Source organism: Gouania willdenowi, chromosome 19 (genome assembly GCF_900634775.1).
Source record: "Gouania willdenowi chromosome 19, fGouWil2.1, whole genome shotgun sequence".
Lineage (NCBI taxonomy): Eukaryota > Metazoa > Chordata > Actinopteri > Blenniiformes > Gobiesocidae > Gouania > Gouania willdenowi.
In genome coordinates, this window is record NC_041062.1 from 13,520,581 (window position 1) to 13,539,377 (window position 18,797).

Genomic DNA, 18,797 nt, shown 5'->3' on the forward strand with positions numbered 1-18,797 from the left:
TAATTTTTTTAGGTAGATAAGTGCATAGATTTTTTTTGTATGTCATAATATATTATTGTACACAATAACTACCATAATATCAATATGTAATTGTACTGTTGCTACATACACTTATAATTTATACCTACGATATACAGTATATACCAATGTAATCATATAATGTACCTTTAATGGTAATATGTACAGCATCACATCTGTCGTAGTATTAAATACAGGTCTAGAATTAGCTGATAACTGCAGCAGCACTTTAGAAATGCAGAATGTATTTTATACACAGTGATAGTATAAATATATGTTGTTACTATGCAGAGTATTATAAAGAGCTTGTAAGTAATATAGAAAATGTGTGTACTTTAGCGCAAGATATCAATACCATACAGTCCATGTATATAAATGTAAATGAAGTTCTGCATATGATTAAGACTCATATATATTTATATCTGCATTTACCAATAATTGCATTATGTATACACGCATGTACTCGTTTGGTTGGGTACAGACTTGAGTTTTTTCCTGCAATAACGGTGTAATAAGTATGTGGGGGGGAAAAAAGGAATCTTAGAACTTGTTTGTATAGAAACTATTAATGAAAGTGCCAACATTATAATTTAGAGCTCTTGATGTTAAATGGAAATTTTGAATGTGCTTTTGGGCAAACGGTAACTCATCTCATCTCTCACCACTGCTCGTCCGTCTCCAACGCGTGAGAAAATTATGGCGTTGACTGATGATTTCCGTTTGGTCATGCTTCCTGTATTCACAAGAATACCATTTGCTGTCGGTGTGTTGCGCTAAAACGTTGCTATTTGTTCCAAGCAGACCTCTGACATTCCACTCAACATTGCTTTTCCATTACATTAAAAGTTGAAACCTGAAGGCAAAAAAGTAATCATATCTGTGAAATTATTTTTTTGTAAAACTTTAATGGCATTTTTGGTTGTCAAGAGCACCTGCAGGAACTGTTCTATTTTCTTTACACAGCATGATGGAGGAGCAGACACTGATGGATATTATTCTTAAAAAGTTGTTTCGTGTACTGAGCGGTTTTGTATGTTCCCACAGCGACTGTCGCCATGGGTGGGCCTGAGGAAGATCAATGTCTCCTACTGGGGCTGGGAAGACATGTCCCCCTTCACCAACAGCAGCCTGCAGTGGCTTCCCGGCGAGCCCAGTGATTCTGGTTTCTGTGCCTACCTGGAGGAGCCCCAGGTGTTGGGTCTGAGGGCCAATCCATGCACAGCAACTGCTCGCGGCCTCATCTGTGAAAAAGCAACTGGTAAGAGACTCCCAGCGAGTTCCATAGAGTCCCAACTGTTCTTGACTTCTAAAAGCTTGTAATAAGCCTTTTCACACTCTGGAACCGCACTGGTGGGGTCATAGTTTGACTCGTTTATAAACGTCAACAAGCTCGTTCACCATTTTTATATTTTGATATTTCCAACCTAACAGTGTTTGTCATTTTATTCCAGAGATCTTTAGTGTTTTAATAGTGTTTATATTATTAATATTAAACATATTCAGCCTCGAGGAGGGACCAGGGATTTCCGCTGATGCCACTTTCAGCTGATTCGAGCACTTTTAAAAACCAATGGGAGCAGCTCAGCAGCAGTATGGAAGCAAGGCAGTCCCCTAGCTTCCACACAGGTGACCCCCTGGTGAGGGTAAATTTACGAGGTACACCCTTCACCAACCAGGTCCAGGATTATTTTTATTAAGCTATTATTTTAATTCACTTTACAAATTTGAAGGAATTGCACAAGATTGACAGGCCGATAAGTGAAACTGCACTGATCAGCTGATTGGTCACTGTTTAAAAAGCCAGGAAAAACCTGAATTTTCAGCTCGTGAGCAGCATTAGCTTTAGCAGCTAACTCGGCATTTCTACCCTGGAGACCGATACCACATTTTTGCAAAAAATCTTTCAAGGAATCAGTACTCCAACGGGAAAAATAATCTAAATCTCTGTCAGACTCGTTGTCAGCCAAGGCGAGTTTATCCCACTTGACCATTGAAATCACGCGCAAGAACTGAACGAGAGCAAGATTTCCGAGAGTGTGAAAACTCAGGAATGGTCTGCATCCTAAATGCACTGTAAACCTCAAGTGTTTGAAAATCAAATGCTCATTTCACCTTTTTCCTTTTCTCAGGAAATCCAAACCAGAACTCCCGTGCGTCGTGTAAGAAGCCATGCTTAATGCACACCAATTGTGCCAACTGCACCAGTCAGTCAATGGAGTGCATGTGGTGCAGCAGCGCACAGCGCTGCGTCGACTCAACTGCCTACGTCATCTCCTTTCCCTACGGCCAGTGTCTGGAGTGGCAGACGGCGGATTGCGTGGGTAAGTGTCTTTTAGCAAACCCAATCTGGACCAGTCTCCTTTGAAGCCTGTTGCCGCATTAGGAATGCCGAGAAGAAGCTTTCCCAGAATGATTTTGTGGAAGCAGTCAATATTCATCACTGGAGAGAGGGAAGAGGGTTAAAGGAGTGGAAGGTGTTTGTGAAAGACTAGCTTTGGAAGCTGTGTTTTTTTTCTTATTCTGTGGTAATGACCAATTACTTTTTCCGTATTATCTCACACCAACTCTTCGATTTCCCTGTTGGCTAAGGTCCACTATTACCAGTTTTTTTCCTGTGTTTTCAAGAATGCCTCATATTGAGAAACGGTGATTGCAAAGAAGTCTCGGAAATTAAGTAGTAAGTCCAGTGGATGAGCGCGCATAATTAGAAATGCAAAAGTGGTGTTGTAATTATCGTTGTAGATATATGGGATGTTTTTTTGACTTGGTTTTAAAACAAATTGGATAAAAAGTGGCTATTTTTCCACCTGAGTTGATGTTGCTTTTGAAAGAGAGTAAAGCCACACTGCAGTAATAAAAAACTCAGAAATGTGGGCAATGTTCTCTTATTGATAAATGTTAGATAGTGACAACATATAATATCCTCCATTTTAATGTTTTATTGCGTACGAAAGACTTTTAGTAATGTCAAAGCTTAAAAAGTAACTAAACCTTAAAACCACATTTTTTTCTGCTGAAAACAAATGTATTTAATTGGTTGATTCTAGTCCAACTCTTGACATTTAAGTCAAAGTATTTTAATTTGGTGTATTTTGATGCAAAAATGAACCAATTATTACAATCAAATTTTGCTACTGGCTGAAGAAGGGGGTCTGTGACGTTTTGGTGGTTTCTTACATCACAAACCACCACTGTTGGCTCCGCCCCTCCTATAAAAACAGCACGTGTTGACTCTACAATCTGTGGTGAGTAGGGTGGATTGAGAGAATTGTGAATAGAGGTATATTGAGTAATGAGTAGCTAGTTAGCATAGCATAGATTGTTCTTTGGGGATTTCATAGTATAGACTGGGCGTGTCTTCGATAGATAAGATAGAGAGATAGATAGATACTTTATTGATTCCGAGGGAAATTCAAGGCATCCAGAAGCAGTATACAAGACACGCAGGGCACAAGACATAAGTACAATAAACAGTAACCAATAAACAGTATAACAGTAATACGTACAATAAACAGTAAAAAGTAAACAATAAAACAAATAAATAAACGTATTAAATGCTTCAGAAGCCCTCCCATAATCAAGGCATTTCTTTGATTTTTCCAGCCGTTTTTTGGGGGCTTTAGTTACACTTTGCTTTAAAATCTTCATCTATATTTAGGATATTAATTTAGATTTGTGCACTTTTGCCTATACACAAAATTCACACAGTTATTTAGAACAGGGTTTCTCAAACAATTTAGGATCCAATGTCTCCGTACAGGGGAAAGTATTATTCACTTTAACTGGACAATCTTTCGCACATTTGCACCAAGTAAGTCCAGCCTGGCAGTTGTTTGCTGTCCAACAACACGTGCATCCACCTCGGTACATGTGCATTAGCCAGAGGCTGTTAAACGTTCCTGCAAATCACATGTATTTCTCTTTAAAGGTCACATGATGTTAATGCTTTTGCTGTCGAGTTGTTTTGCTTGCAAGAGACACCAATACTGTAAAAATAAATGTAGTTTACTGCTACCACAATATGATTAGTATTCCATTTTATTGTTGATCTCTAAATGGTCACGTTAAAAAGGTCAAAACAATTATCGTATGTGCCACATCAAACATCCATTTATTTTATACTAATGTGGCATTCCAAAAAGAAGGCGGAGTTAATTACCAATGTGGTAACGGTATTATACTGCATTGAATGGAATACTTTTTAAACTGGAGGTTGATGCAGACGTTCAGGCTGGTGCTGCTATGCTGTGTGATGTATGAATTTTACTCACAGTTGTGTCAGACTGGAACATCATCCCTGATCCATTTAGGGAGTAACAAATTCAGGAAGCCCAAGAGTGCCGTCTCTAATTCATTTGTGTCTTTGGGTGTCGGGCAGCATAGATATTTTGCTGCTGTTCGCTGAGGGTATTTGTCTTGAGAAATGAGTCCCACTTGGCATGAAGGACAGTGAAGGTTGCACCATAAATTTTCTCGATTGTTTTTCTCTACCTCTTTGCTCGCGCTGGCTCTGTCTGGCTCAGGTCTTTAATTTCCTTCCCAATTTATCTGATGTTTTTCATCTTTGAGCACAAGCAGATGTGTGCTTAAGGCCAGCATAGCTACACAAATGTATTTAAAACAACAAAACTAAGGCACTTGGGTAATTGAGAGTAGGATCATGTCCAGAGAAGTTAGTTAGATAATCAAATTTGGCTTCAACTTCAACATTAAGTGCTAACATACAACGACAAGCCCCGGGAATAAGAGAATGTTTTTGTTGTTGTTGTTGGTAAATAACAACCACACACGTTGCTGTGTAAACAGTAAATCCCAGATCGAACAGTCATTGTTGGCCGGAGCACACTGTTTTCTGACTCGTCGCGCTGAAACAGACAAACTCCCTTGGGCAGTGTTTACTTCACACAGAATATTAAACATCCGAGGGTTGAGTTGACTTTCTTTTTCACTTCACAGTCTCTCATATTGGATCAGGCTTTTAGGCTTCCTTTACACAGTTTTTTTCTTGTGTGTACTATTCATGTCTTATATTCCAGAGTAAAAATGACACTTTTTCTTTAGTTATTGTGGTTCTGGTGGGAGACATTTAGAAAATTCTGCAAAAAAACTTTGTGTTTTAGTTTTTATTGGGAACATTTTAGATTGTAGATATAAATATATTAACCAGATGACTTTATAGAAATCTGTAATGCTTGTGTTTTTACATTTTATTGGGTGATCACCAGTGGCCCTTCATGATCTGCATAGTTTAGATTTTTTCCCCCCATAAAATTAACAATACCCCTCTTTTCATTATCCCATGTGTTGAATACAGACATTGGATAGATTGCTTTGCTTTTCACATAACCCATTAGTAGCGAAGATGTTGTCAAGCATAGAAAATGCTGCGTTTTTGTTCTGTCACCGTGTTACATCTGCACAAATGTTCATTTTAGGCCTATTTTAGTGGGTTTATAGCAGGGAGATGTTTGAAGAAACTGGCAAATAATACATAATTTGCAGAACAGGCATTGCATGTGAACACTCACAAATGTTACTTAGATTAGACTAGGGTAACTAAGAGTTAATGAGAGCCATTAGGGTAGAGCAGAAGGAATAAACCCAGAGTTCATATCAACCAGGGTTAATTTCTGATTTAAAGCTCATGGTGCATTACAAAGCACATTTATCATTGTAATTTACTAAATGTTTACCTTAAAATAGAGACACGTTTAACAGTGTATAACATGTCACTATCTGGCCAGTCTTGGCTTGACAAATGTTGATGATCCCTACATGTTGCACACTCCTTTGGAGGAAAATAGGTGAAAGCTATGAGAAGCACACCTTTTGTAATCACCCCACGATTTCTCACGATTGGTTGCAGGCCTTTACATGTATTGATTTATCTGTCAAAATCCAAAGAAAAGATGTGGATTTGGTTGTTGTCTTGATCTTGGTTTTGTGTTATGGGCATGGCACGGCCAAAGTCCTCATCATTCGTCTTCTGGAATGGTTTGTTCCTTGAAAATCTGCCACTTGCGTCCTGTCATGAAAACGCACTTAAATGGCCTTGCTTTGTGTTGATTGCTCTTGTGTTGTCATGGTTTTCGTATCCATTAGTAGAATAGCTGGAGAGATTTGTTTGACATAAAGTAAGGTAAAAGCACTCCACGTTTTTTTTATCCTTTAAATAGTAGGGACATTTTCTCCATTGAGGCGTCCGCCTGACAGGCAAGTGGTGGACCTTCATGGCACTGAAGTCTGTTTCTCTGCTCACATGTTATACCTATTGGATTTGTGAGGCTTTGCTCCTAATAGAAAGTTTTTTTTTTTATTATCAGCTCTGGGTTTTTCATTTCACTTCTCTTCTCTTGTTGACACATTAGCTGTAATGCATTTTCTTATATCTTATCACATCATATTGTCTTTGTTTAAATCCGTTGACCTTAATAGACTGAAGATTTTTTTCAGCGCAAAACTTTTGCAGTTGTTTAAAATTGAAGAAAAGTGTAAAGACAAATAGAAAAGTAGTTGAGGTGGGACTATTCACGATGCAATACAAAACGAGACATTGAGTTCAAAAGGTCAATACAATTGAATATTTAAAAAAAGGGAAAAAGCAACAACAACAGCAACATACCTCTGCTGCATCTAGTCTACTAGAAAAGAAGAAGAAGATGATCAACAATGGAGATTAGAGAGGGTCAGCATGTTCGAAAGTGAAGGGAAAGACATCATCACCTCCATCGCACGACAAGAGATCTCGTGGTGGTTTAATATCGCAAGATCTAGTCATGCGTATTATCAACCAACCCCTAATAAGTAGGCTAATAGCTAAAGAACATTAAATAAAGAATAAGGTACTTTATTAAGGTACTGTTGGTAGGCAGAACTTTTTTCTTAAACTTCTCCTCTTTTTCAGCCCAGAACTGTTCAGGCCTGCGGACATGTTCCCAGTGCTTGGAGCAACCAGAATGTGGCTGGTGTGGCGATCCCAGCAGCACAGGGAAAGGCCTGTGCATTGAGGGCTCGTACCGCGGACCCATGAAGAAACTGAGCAAACAGGGCCAGCAGAGTCAGACCCATGACATGAGCCTGGATCCAGGCAGCTGCCCCAAAGACAGAGGCTACGAGTGGGCCTTCATTCACTGCCCTGGTGAGTGACCTTCTTCCTGTCCAGCTTCTTAAATTGCACATTGCAGCCGTCATCTTATCTGTGTGAGAACATGCAGTTATCTATCGCCTGTCATGTCTGAAGTTGTAAAGATGCTTTGAGCATGGGTTCCTCTTACATCCGTCCTATGCAAATAATCCCTCCCGGGTGACTTCATGCAACTTTATGCTAGCATGGCATCTGATACTTTCAATGTGCACCATTCCATACATCCACGTATTTTCACTTGTTTAGTGGCTCACTATGGCTTTCGGGTGCATTCACAAGTCCATTTTTGTTCATTTTGAATGTTTCCTCAAATAGTCTGCTTAATTTTTGCCAGGTGTGAATGTGCCTTCAAAACTTGGCCCTAACAAGGTTGGCAAATTGAAAAACTGAACTCTTTTTTGCTTGGAAATGGCAGCCCTGTTTAGCTCGAAAGTACACCCTGCTGTGGATTGATGACAATGTAAATTGAAATTGGCTTTTCAGTGAAACAAGTAAAACCAAGCAAGCATTGCAGTATGCTGTAGTTCATCTCAACCATGTTTTTAGTACACCTGGATTAATTTCCTTCATGTATAGGAGAGTCATTGAAAAAGAAACCCCAAACGTATTACATCACTGGAATTAATGGATGGATGGATCCCTTACAGCTCTATTTGTTCTTTTTGAATTCCTAGGAATCAGACACTGTATGTAGGCGTTGTGTCCCTTGTAGGTGCCTCTCTGATCAGCAGACAGATGGAGGTTGTGAACTTAAGCATGTTGGCATAAAATCATCCAGCCTGTCTCAAATTATTAGGCCATGTCTCAGTCGGTAGAAGTCAGCCTCAGGGGGAGAAATTGCTGTTCTATTGTTGCTGCGTAAATCCCTAACCTCCCTCTTTTTTACCCTTGCAGCATGCCAATGCAACGGCCACAGCACGTGCTTGAATGGAAGCGTTTGCGAGCACTGCCGTAACCTGACCACCGGCCCTCACTGCGAGAGCTGCATGCCTGGTTACCATGGTGACCCCACCAATGGCGGAAAATGCCAAGGTGAGTGCTGGGTCTTGGTTTAATATTGGTTATTCTGCTCATGCACCAATCAATGGGCTTATCTATTTATCTAGTTATTGTTTTGGTGCAGGCAGCTTTGCCCCAATTGTTATCAATTTTATGAGCTCAAATGTGACTTATTTGTTTGTTTGTTTTTTTTCAAACACAACATTATATTTTGAAGATAAAAGAGAATATTTCTTTTTAAAATGCTAATTATTACTCAGTTGCATGATAAATATTTAACATTACCGTAACCAAACACATGGGACACTCTTCGTTATTACTCAGCATGATAATTGAACGGTTAGTGTGTTGGCTTAAGTGTTGAAGGATACAAAGATAATCCTTATTTGTCTTGAAATAATCCAATAATAATTTGATTAAGTGTGTCACAAGGTCAGATGAAAATTTCTGTGTGGAATTTGCATGTTCTCCCCATGTTTGTATGGGCTTTGTCTGCATACTTTGGTTCCCTCCCACAATCCCAAAACATATTGCGTAAATGAGTGCCTTTTAATTGCCTGTAAGAGTGACTAGTGTTATTTTTTTATTTTTCCATTAAGGGTTAATGATGCAGCAACGCTACCAAATTCTGTAGGTAATATTGATGTTTCAAACCGTCCCGAAACACATCACAACAGATGCCACTTGATTGCTTAATAGTTTTGCTAATTGTTATGGTGCCGTGTTCATTTTCCCTTCTCAACACAAAAGTGTTTTTTGCTTCAGTCTTTGAATTGTGCATGAAGCAGATTTATTAACTCACTCTCCTGTTAGATGCTGAATAAATTCTCCAGAGTGAGTGCATCCCATAATTTATACAGGATTCCTGTTTTCAGAGCTGAAGCCCATAATACTTAGAATTTAATGGGAGATGGGGTGTGAGCACAGCACAGGAATGGGCCTCAAAGCAAATTGATATTAGCACCTGAAAACTGTTGGAAATGTAGCTAAAAGTGGTAATAGAACTTCTTTTGCAAGCAGATGTTTATCTGTACTTAACGGCTACGGGACACTAATGGCATTCCTGAGAAATTACATGTACACACAGTCACAGACACACGTGCATGCACGATAGCTTTAGGGTGTCATGTACCATCTGTCCCCGCACCAACCATGGTAGTAACCTGTAAAGTGAAAGACAGGTGAGTGTCTGGGAAAAATGCTTTTCCTATTCTTTCACCGCCGCAAGACAGAACTCATTACATGTCATTACGACATGGAGCAATGTGTGCATGTGTTAATTTGTAGATCATCTATCACTGTTTGAGCAACTTTCATTTAGATGTGACTTTGATGTGGTAGATGAACCCCGTTTGTCACCACGTGCCAATACTGAGATGTGGAGAAAAAAATTTGAGTAAAGTTTTTCTGTCCTTTAAACATATTTTCTGTGTTTTAAAGTGTATCTTAGTACGCTGAGTACAGTGGCGGCTGCTGGTCTTTCATGCAGGGGAAGCTCATTTTCTGCCTACTTCAGAAAATGTATCTGTTTATTTAAATGTGAATTCTAGTAGAATTCACATTTTGTTGTCAACAACTATTTTTAGATTATCACACACGCACGCACGCGCGCGCGCACACGCACGCACGCGCGTAGCTGCTGCGCGCTGGAGTGTGAGTGTTTGGTCAAAAGTCTCACAACACAAGCAGTAACAGTCTCCACAAACACCAAAAACAGACACTAGGTTTGTCAGAAGTTAATTCTCCGTGTCAACACAGAGCAACGGACTGAAATATTTGAAAAACCCGCCTGTGTGCTTACAACGTCATACTCTCTGATTGGCTCATTTGGCTGTCAATCAAAATTGAATTAGCCTGAGACAGATCATCCAATCATCATCCATTATTCCAGCGTCCGGAACAGACAGATCCAGCCCACTGCTCCATAGACCTCCTGTGAAGCCCGGCGTCCGATGGGCGGGACTAAGTTCGTCATAACCGAGCATTTATCCAATGAGCGTCTAGTTTGACTGCAGTGGATCAACCCCTAAATCCTCTCCCATTGAAGTCAATTGAAGCTGAACTTCACCACAGTTTATTAACACTGTGACGCTGCGGTAATGAATGAAGAACGTCACGCTGTCACTGTCAGTTTCCTGTTATAAGAAGCTGATTCTGAACTAAACATACATGTGATCTGTCATATATTTAGTCAATGAAATGTACACACAACACTACATATTTGACCACTGATTTTAGGGGAAGCTGAGGTTCCCTTGTAGTCTTAAAGCATCCGCCACTGGCTGAGTAGAAGAGTGTTTTATTCCACAAATGAAAACCTTAAAGGCTGCCACACTATTGCTGCACTTTCACTGTTTCACAGAAAAACACATCCACTGAAAGGTTATTGAAGCCTCCAGTTGGGGGAGGTGGTGTTGGATAAGGGGTTTTCATTCCGGTATCAGATATATGAAGTTCGTTCAGTCTTTGGGGAATTACAGTTGTTTACCAGCTCACCCAGATCAATACCAGTTTCCTCTCTGTGCAGTCACTTCCAATAAAAGGCACGGTTGAAGCCTTGCCGAGCAAAGCGGTTCAAACAGTAGAAAGCAGCTAAATATTTAAGAGTCCTAAAAACGGTTGTTTCAGCAGATTTTTTAGGTAATTAGAAATCACCTAAAAAGAAAAAAACCTGAAAGAAATCTAGTTTTTATTGTAGCAACGTGATTTCTTTGTGTTAAGTCAATCTAATAAATAATGTTTTTCCCCTTCCAGCCTGCAAGTGTAATGGCCATGCAAGTGTGTGCCAGGTGTTAACTGGCAAGTGCTTCTGTACCACTAAGGGGATCAAAGGAGACCAGTGCCAGCTGTGAGTACATGCTTCCACATGCTTCCACATGCGCATATTTAGGATTTGGTTCCCAGTGTTCGGAAATGACATTCACAGTTGGACAGAACTTGCACATTTGACTCAGGAATTGAACCTACAAACTTGTAGTAGAGAACTAGCAACATTTACCTAACCCCAACCCAAATGATCTACTTTAAATCATTATCTCTACATCAATGGTAAGTTGATATGTCAGTGGCTTTATTGCATTCAAAATGGTTATAACTAATGCGCTAAAAGCAGGTGATATTATATTAAATAATATTACATTATTGGCTGTAATTTAAGTTTGTACTGGGATTCATCATTGTATGAGCGATTCATGATTTAACTGACATGGTTTTCATCATTGATTTATGACCACCAACAGCATCTCTGTGACATCATTAATGCTAATGTTTCAGTTTAGTAAAAAAAATCCCCAAAAATAATGATAAACACACAAATATTAAAAACAAAGCAGCTCCATCGCTTGTTATTATGGGCCTGCAGAAAGTCCACCTCCACAACAATTTCTGCTGACCTGGCTGATTCCATCCACGAGAGTAGGAGGAACATCTCTTAGCCGTCTGCTTTCTCTGTTGTAAGCAGAACGTACACTGGTGCTTTTAATACCCCTAATGCAGTTAGGAGTTATGGATGGGTCACTGGCAAACATGAGCATGCACAGAGAATGCACCCCCACCCCCCCCCACCCCCACGCTAAACGTTGTGCTTAGTATTCAGACTATTTCATCTCTGCTTACTTCACACACTTCTTAGCATATATTCTTTTAAAGACTGAATAAATTGGACTCAACATTTGTTTGAATTGATGTCTATTCTGATCTGTATTATTATCCGTCCTGTGACAAAACTCATGATTTGTTTGCATTTCGGTCTCCAAAATATTATAGATTTTTCTTTAAATTACCTCTTTTTTTTTGGCCTACCAGTGCTGATAATAATTCCACATGCAATTTCTCTTTCTAGCAAATTTGCAAACCAGTTGTTATTAGGGAATTGTGGAATGCACTGCACAATCAGAGTCCATAGGTGCTGAAGCGATGCCTAGTTATTTATACCTTCAATGCCAAAAAATTTGTTTTTAGGTATAATTTACAATAAGGTGTTGAAAAAAATTGATTCGGCAATATATTGCGATATTACATCACGTAATTCTCAGATCGATTGAAAATGCATCCATAACTATTTTTTTTTGTAATTTAAAATAAATATTTTATTTTATTTTTATTTTTTTGTGTGTTTTTTTTTTTTAAATCTAAAAAGAAAGAACTAACTTTCTTCATTTATTTGTTATTCTAGGCATATACCTCAGTTAAGTTGCACTAAAGTCATGTTGCACTAAAGTCAAAGTTGGTTTAAAAGCCACAAGTTATGTTATTTTTTATTTTAAGTTGTTGGCACATGGCATGTTAAAGCCAATTTTTTGAGTGTAAACAATGCCAATAAAATATATTTCATACATAATGTTCTCATGAAGGTGTACACATTTACAGATTAGTTGTTTCTTAAGTCATATCAAAAAAATTGCATTAATTGCCTTATACTTTAATATCGGGATATATCGTATCGCATCGTGACTTATGTATCGGGATATGAATCTTATCGCCAGATGCCAGGCAATACACACCCCTAATATACAATAACAGGAAGAGAATACAATGTCATAGTCAACAGTTAGAACCATGTTCTGTTTTTAAGCTCAATAATTTATTATAAAGACAAAGCACAAGGCAAGCACGCCACTGCATACAAGGAAATGACAATGTTCAAAACAGGAAATAGATTTAGATTACATTGTGCTTTATTTCTAAAGCATTTCTCATTATAAATATTTATGAAATCATAAAAACTCAATTATTTTAGGTGTGGCAGTGTCACCATCTACCAGTGGTATGATCAAATTGAAGTAACTGAGAACAGGAGCATAGCACTAGTCTGTTTCTTCATCAGATGATGGGGTTTTGGTTGATTTAATGGCCCCAACATGGTGTTTTAACTGCACATTAGTGCACAAAGCAGCGCTCATCAAGATATTGACGAACATGGTTTAATGTGGAGAAATTGCCAAGTTGTAACAACATTTAGACAAATGAGGAAAATAAACTTAATGATTACCAAAGTGAAAAAAGTAAAAAATACGTCAAAAAGGATGTGGTGGCAAAACTATAGACAAATAAATACAACTGAAAGAGTCTGTCACATTCTGACAGTGTAAAACTAGAAGTAGGAAAGAAAAAGTCCAAAAAATATGAATTTAAAGACAAAGAAGAAAGACTAAAGAAAGGAAGCATTATTAGGAAGAGGAAATCAATTTAACATTAAGGTTTGCTGCCAGGTAAAACACACAACAGTAAAATGACAAAAATGTTTTGTAATCCAGGCAGTCAGATTACAAATACACCCATTCTGTCCCATTTATATTACCTTTTTATTATTTTCTATGAACTCTATTAAAAAGCAATATTTAAATTTTAATTGTGTGCCGGTTGTTGTCATCATATTTACCGAATGTCATTTCTGGCACTTATTGCATGTAAATATTGTCTTCCTGTGTCCCTCACATGCGTCAACCATTGCTCTAGCTCTTGCACAAAGACCTCTACACAAGGGTACTCTTCTCATTTAGCCAATGTACTCTCAAGCACACTCATGCACCCTTCCACACACACATGCAGCACGAGCCACGATGACATTAGGACCTCCAAATAATAGCCGCACTAATGAAGGGAAGTGTGCGTCGATGCAGAAGAGAATTGTTTTGGAAGGAATTGATGAGGTTGATGCTGTGTTCCAGACATGAGTCAAAGAGGGAGATGGAGGGAAGTCTTTTATATGTTTCTCATTTGGATGCATGCAGTATTTGGGTTACACCTAATGACAGGAGGTAAACATTTAGTGTGCACATATGCCATAGTACACCACACGTATTGTGTGCGTGTGTGTGTAGCACTTTTTTCTCCCTTTGTGTGTTTGTTTAATCACAGGGCATGCACATGCATAAAGGTTCAAGCTGAGTGTAGATCAAATTAAGATATAGAGCAGAGGATTGCTTGAAGTTCGGACGTGTCCACGGATGCTTGCAAGTGAAGATTAAATTAAGATACAGTGTGAAGGAGCCGCATTATTCCGATGTGCTTGTGCGTTTTGCCTTCTTGCAAATGCTTTACAGCCAAAAATGCCCCAGGAGTCACGTCCTCTAAGGTTCAAAAGCCTTGCGGTGTCATTTGTCCTCTGTCCCTTGTACCGTGGTAAAAGAGCACTCCACCCCATCCTCGCTTATTTAACATTAACCACGGGAGCAGCCGTGTTGTTGGCGCTCCTCCAGCTGAGCGTCCCGCACTGTCAGATCATCCAGGGCACCAGTTCTTGTACTCCAACCTTTGCTGGCAACTTCCAGCTTGATAGGATCAGCACTAATTGAGACGGTGTGCTTTTACGTTCATTGCACTTGAGTGTCAGAGGGGAGTCGGCAAAAAGCAACAAAACAGCTGTCGGGGGCTGGAAATGTGTCAAGGATGTTGAAATATGTGTCTTTCCCCCTCATCTGACTGGCATTTTTGGTGTCTTTATGCACAGCTTTTTTGGTTGTGTTACAGTCTGTATTGTTGGGGGGGGGGGGGGGGGGGAAGCAACAAAACACCCAAACTGATTTATTTTTAGAAGCAGAGTCATCCTCTTTCAATGTCACCTCACTTACAGCCACCATCACCAGCACCTCCTCCTCCTCAGTGACTTCAGCGTCTCTCTGTTGTCTCGTCATCTCTTCCCTCCAAATGCAATCTATCTGATAAAATGTGCCCCATACCCCAAATTTGATTTGTCGTAATGTGTCAAGTGAAATCTTGACGTTAAACAAATTGTTTGATATAGAAATGAATAATAATAATAAATAAATATTAACTATTTAGATAAAAAAAAAACAAGAAATGGAATGACTTTTTTTGAAAATGGCCATTCCAGCTTGACAAGGGCCATGTGTTGACTGGTGAACAATTTAGCTTTTTGTATCATGGTGCAAAGTAAAATCTGGCTCAGTCTAATGAAGCTAGAAACTAGTTATTTACCTTATCAACACTTGCAATGCATTAGGGCAATTTGGCAATGATAGTGATATGTTACAGATGGTCGCAAAAAAGCAACATAATCTTATGGGAAAACACGAGACTGTCTCGATAATGAATGTTTCCATGTTTGTTTTTGCTAACTTGACTTTAAAAGACTTTAAAACCTATGTACTTTGATTGGAAGTTCTTCCATACATTTAGAACTTATTAGACCATTTTATCAAGCATTAAGGTCAGGGTAAGGATGATCATTAAGGTGATAAATCCCATTATTTTAAATCGTTTTGCAATTTGTTCCAAACAGCTTGACACAAATGTGCCGAGCAGCACGAAAAATATAAAGAACTTTGACAGTTTTACAAACTTATTGAGAGTTGACATAATCTTATAGCAATTTGTGTAACATCAAATAAACTAGAAAGTGTCTATTTGTACGGTTGTCGTATGGACAACCCCCGGTGCTATTGGTACGGTTACCGAAGTACACGTACGTAAGGTCTTAGGATTAGGTTTAAGTTAATGTTAGGTTTAGGTTTAGGTTATAATCCAATATCACAACATTTTTAGGTTTAGGGTAAGGTTTAGTCTTAGTCACGCAACCTAAACTGACCAATGACTGACCTATCACGTGACCTAAACTGGCCAAATAGAGGCGCTACGTACGGATAGATTGTCAGTCAATATATCGATACGGCAGCCGTGCAGATAGCTACTGCCAATAAACTATCTATTGGAAAACGTGGGAAAAAATTCAACTATTGATAGTTTGACAAAGCAGCTCTTAATTTGAAGGTCTGGTCATTTTGTCTTTGTTTCCTTGTGTCACAGGAAACTGTTCTTATACACAACACCATCGCCTGTAGCACAACTTTGTGCAAGTAATTAATCGGAGGAAACCAGCACAAGCCTTTCCGCATAAGCCATAAACCATTAAAAGTAATGCCAGCAAAGGAAAATTAAAAAGATGTGTAATATCATTGAAATTGAGTGAATTCCTAATTACCTCAGTACCACTAACTCATGATCAGATTGCATTTTAACACAGGGCTTAAAAGTAAGTGACAAATATGATGAAACTTTTATAAGGATAGACAATGATCACAGACAGATGTTTGACTCTGAAATTATGACAGGGATGACTTTTTAGTAGTTAAAGGTAAACAAGCCTTTTGCTGGGAGCGTAATGAATGAAATCCATGATTTAAAAGTGTGACTTCATTAAATGTGAGCGCTGCGCCAAGTTATACTCGCCCTGGGTTGTTTCATTCTTGATTTGAACTTTGCTTTCTAAACTAATCATAACTCTGAGACTTGGCTGTGTATACCATTCTCACTTATTTTAAATCAATAGTATTGTCTGTAAATATTTATGTTGGGATTGTAATTCTTGGTGTATAATTTTAGCTACATGTTCTGTACTATTTTTACAGGTTAAATACAAGTTTGAGCCATAGCATAATGTTGTTTACATAAACAAAGATAACATAATTAGTTTTGACAAACTATCATATTTATTTATTTGTTGTCAGAAGTAACAGCCTTGATGAGGCGCCGACAGCAGGAGCTAATGCGCTGGCACTTGGCGAGCCCTGCTCCTGATAAGAGATTTTTTTTTTTTTTGTTGCTCCCAATCTGTTAACGCTTGTCTTCAGCGTACTTTCTCCTCTCTGTTTTTTCTCACTGCAGATGTGACTCAGAAAACCGTTACCTTGGCAATCCACTCAGAGGAACCTGTTACTGTGAGTACTTTTCAACTGGACAGCTCGTTTCTGGAGCGACGGCTCATACGCACGCACAAACACACTCACACCGCCCCGATTATTCTCGGCTTTTCTCTCTCTCTTTCTCTTGCTTTCGTTCCTCTTCCTCTGCTTCCACTCTTCCATAAGGGCAGATGGAGCATTTTAGTACTTTGGCACCAGGGGCGCTTGTTCGGCGACAGAATGACTTGTCGTGAAAATGTCAAGTGCATCAGAGTGAGTGAGTGAGTGATTGGGCTAATCAAGGAGACGGAGGAGTAAAAAAAAAAAAAAAAAACTCATCGACTCGCTCAATCACGCACCTACTCATTTATTCATTGGAAAAGTTGACTGAATTGTAGTTTTGCTTGTAAAAGCTGTCGAAGAATTCCATCGATTTGCAGGGAAATTGTGCAGCGAACCAGGAAACAAGACGAACGTAAACCTCCTGCCTCTGTGTAAACTGTACATTTTGGCGTCGGCGCTGGTGCGTTTGTTTGCATGGTGCCGTGTCCTTCACGGTGCTGCAGCACTTACCAATTTGTTATCTGCCTTTCAGCACTCGGCTACTGACAACAGTGGGGTTTTTTTTCTGCCAAGGTTTTGTTCCTCTTACAAATGCCATAGCCTGACAGCTGCTTTGGTGAGAAATAGACAGGAAACAAAAAAAGCCTGAAGCTTCTTTTAACCTCTGGACACTTTATAAGCGCACTGATCCAGCATGGTAAACATTGTAAACCTTCGTGAGCGCAGATTAGTTTGTGCACATACGACAGGTACATGGCATTAACTTGTTGTTTTGCAAAAAACTAATCAACCTAACTCTGCCTCATAGAAAGTTATTCCAACTCTCCAAGTGCTTTTTAGGTACACAATAACACTCATTATTTTAGTAATCACATTTTTTTTGAAAGGCTTTTGAAAGGTATAATAGTTTTTTTTCCCCCCCCTCTTTGCAAAGTTTACAATCACAATAATAATTACAGGATTCATTACAACATTTTGGGAAATAGAAACTAAATTGCAACACTTGATCTCCACCCCCCTTAAAAACCCACAACATTAATAAAAGCACTAAAAAAAGAAACAGCCATTAAAATGACAAATGAAGACATCCGAGAATTAAACATTCCACATCAATAGACATTATCATTCCTTTAGTCCTTTTACAAAGTAATCTGCATAAACCCACAGTAAGAGGGTTTATAGTATACAATTGAATTAATTTGATTAAATGATAAGAGTTCTCTCAAGGTTTAGTATTATTAATTTTTTTTTTTGCATGTTTTGATATTTGTCGATGCTCTGCCCACACTGAGTTGAGCGACTGTATATACGTCATGATGTGTTTTCTGTCTCATTAGACAACCTGCTGATTGACTACCAGTTCACCTTCAGTCTCATTCAGGAGGATGATAATCACTACACTGCTATCAACTTCATGGCTTCTCCTGAGCAGGTAACTACAGTATATGTAGTCCTTCTCCACCTTCATGTAATTAAAACAGTTTTCTTTGCTAGTAGTTAAATTAATTCTGTTTTCTACTTCAGGCCAACAAAAACTTGGATATGTCGATCAATGCATCCAACAACTTTAACCTCAATATCACGTGGTCGGTGGGATCAACAGGTACTTAGAATTTATTTATGATAAATATATACAGTAAGTAAGTATTAGATTTTATTTTATATTATACATTTTTTCGTGTACTGCGGTTTGCTGCATTTCAAACCTTCATTAGGCGTTAAATCACAATTATTCCACACCTGCGTATCCAGATGTAGAGCAATATCTTGATCGATAGTTGGCAGAGTCTCCAATAATCTGACATTTATTTATTTATTTTTTAATCTGGCCCATTAGAGCATCCAATTTGGTCCACAGGAGGAATTTGCTCAAAGTAAAAAAAAAAATACAATAAAAATAGTATTATGAAGTGTCAGAGTCATTTCATCTT

The 18,797-nt window shown here is 38.6% G+C and overlaps 1 protein-coding gene across 1 annotated transcript in view; it reads left to right on the forward strand.

The window, feature by feature from the left end:
• atrnl1b (attractin-like 1b) overlaps positions 1 to 18,797 on the forward strand; it is a 76,569-nt gene that overhangs the window by 20,699 nt on the left and 37,073 nt on the right. Inside the window, exons 17-24 of the mRNA XM_028476187.1 lie at positions 1,063 to 1,276; positions 2,148 to 2,339; positions 6,923 to 7,156; positions 8,057 to 8,194; positions 10,916 to 11,009; positions 16,787 to 16,839; positions 18,204 to 18,298; positions 18,391 to 18,469. Of these exons, the coding sequence (XP_028331988.1) occupies positions 1,063 to 1,276; positions 2,148 to 2,339; positions 6,923 to 7,156; positions 8,057 to 8,194; positions 10,916 to 11,009; positions 16,787 to 16,839; positions 18,204 to 18,298; positions 18,391 to 18,469 (1,099 nt within the window). The remainder of the gene's footprint in view (positions 1 to 1,062; positions 1,277 to 2,147; positions 2,340 to 6,922; positions 7,157 to 8,056; positions 8,195 to 10,915; positions 11,010 to 16,786; positions 16,840 to 18,203; positions 18,299 to 18,390; positions 18,470 to 18,797) is intronic.